General features: G+C 44.7%; 1 protein-coding gene across 1 annotated transcript; it reads right to left on the reverse strand.

Annotated features, from left to right (window-relative positions):
• Positions 1 to 301: 301 nt before the first annotated feature.
• Positions 302 to 1,735, reverse strand: LOC109175143. The gene has a single exon (XM_019324395.1). The coding sequence runs from the start codon at positions 1,733 to 1,735 to the stop codon at positions 302 to 304; it is 1,434 nt and encodes a 477-aa protein (XP_019179940.1).

A 1,735-nucleotide genomic window follows, 5' to 3' on the forward strand; every position in this document is an offset into this window, starting at 1 on the left:
TAAACACTTGATAGATCGAATATAGAGTAATAGAGAGGTTAGAGAAAAGAAAGAGAAAAGCTTATATATATTTTGAAGGCAACCATAATGGTTATTTTATAGATATGCAGCGGGGGACAACGTCCCAATACATAGCAGTGATAAAATCAAAAGCAGTAGAAGCTAAACTATGTGCTAAAAAATTCTGCAATCTAGGTATGAAACTAACATGAGCAATATTAAAAGACGATAAGTAGGCTTTACAGGCCTGTAAAACGTATCCTACGTATAACTGTGGTGTAGGCATGGATGAAGTTAATTGTCATTGTAGTGCATGACAATCTGTAAATATACGTACTCGTTGATCGCCACGATCTCGAAGCCATGCAAGCACCTCTTTGCATGCCATTGCTTCGGCCATCAGTGGGGAAAAGCATGCTGTGAGTGGTGCACAAAATGCCGCAAGATAGTCGCCAGATGCCGTGAAAAGGATTGCACCTGCTGTTGCCGCGTTCGTTCGGTGCTTGTAACCAGCGTCGATGTAACATTGGAGCGGTTGTAGCTGGTGGGTGGTCTGCGTCGCTTCGGCTGTAGGGGGCGGGCCATGCCGTGGCACTACCGGCTGCTGTGGCGTGGCTAAGCTCTCGGCGGGAGGCATCTGCTGTTCGGCCGAATGTGGCAGCGCGGGTGGCGAGTGAACCCGAGTCCATGCACTCAAGGTGGACATTGCGGTAGCAAGGACTCTCGTGGGTCTTTGGAGGCAAGCATCCCAGACCGCTCCGTTCCGTGCTCTCCATAGGTGATAAAGGATGGTCGCTGTGAACATAATCCCATCAGAGTCTAGAACATTTAATAATGCACTAAACCATTCATGAAAAATATTCGTTATAATATTGGGGATTGGGAGGTTGGATTGTGCCCATATGGCCTTTGCATAGTCACATGATACCAATGAATGCATTATATCTTCATGATCCATCCCACACATATTGCACACCGGCTCAACCTCAACTCTCTTTAAAAGAAGATTATCCATTGTAGGGAAGATACCATTCAAAGATCTCCATAGAAATATTTTCCATTTGGGTGGTATTTTCAGACCCCATAGTTTAAGCCATTTATCATAACTCACATTAGCCAGGGTATCATAATTTCCCACTATTAATTTGTATCCATCCTTCACTGAATAGTTCCCATTTGGATCTCCATGCCAATACCATGTATCCTCATAATCCGGTGATATTGGTATTTTCAAAATTCTAGGCACATCATCTGGTTCGAAAATGTCCACTACAATCTGCTGGTCCCACTGGCCTGTTTCTTGATCAATTAACCCCACCACTTTAGCCCCAGCCAACTGTGGAGGCATCTCAGTATGGATCATTTGGTCAGTATCATCCTGAAGCCATGGATGCTCCCATATGAGTGTAGAAGCTCCGGACCCAATGCGTCGCCTGACTCCATTACATACTAGCTGCTTGGCTGTCATAACACTCCGCCAACAATAACTTGGGTTTCCTCCCAAAGATGCCTCCGTAAAATCATTATTTGGATAATATCGGGCTTTATATACACGAGCAACCAAAGAGTCAGTGTTGGTAAGGAAGCGCCATGCCTGCTTTCCCAACATTGCCAAATTAAAAGCTCTCAAATCTTTGAACCTCAATCCTCCATACTTTTTAGGGATACAGAGTTTATCCCACGCTTTCCAATGGATTCCTCTATCTCTGCCTGTACCCCACCAATACCGGTTCAT

Source organism: Ipomoea nil, unplaced genomic scaffold, assembly GCF_001879475.1.
Source record: "Ipomoea nil cultivar Tokyo-kokei standard unplaced genomic scaffold, Asagao_1.1 scaffold0684, whole genome shotgun sequence".
NCBI classification, from domain to species: domain Eukaryota; kingdom Viridiplantae; phylum Streptophyta; class Magnoliopsida; order Solanales; family Convolvulaceae; genus Ipomoea; species Ipomoea nil.

Coding starts and splice junctions, on each gene's coding strand:
- LOC109175143 (XM_019324395.1), bottom strand. CDS start 1,735: ATGAACCGGTATTGGTGGGGTACAGGCAGAGATAGAGGAATCCATTGG.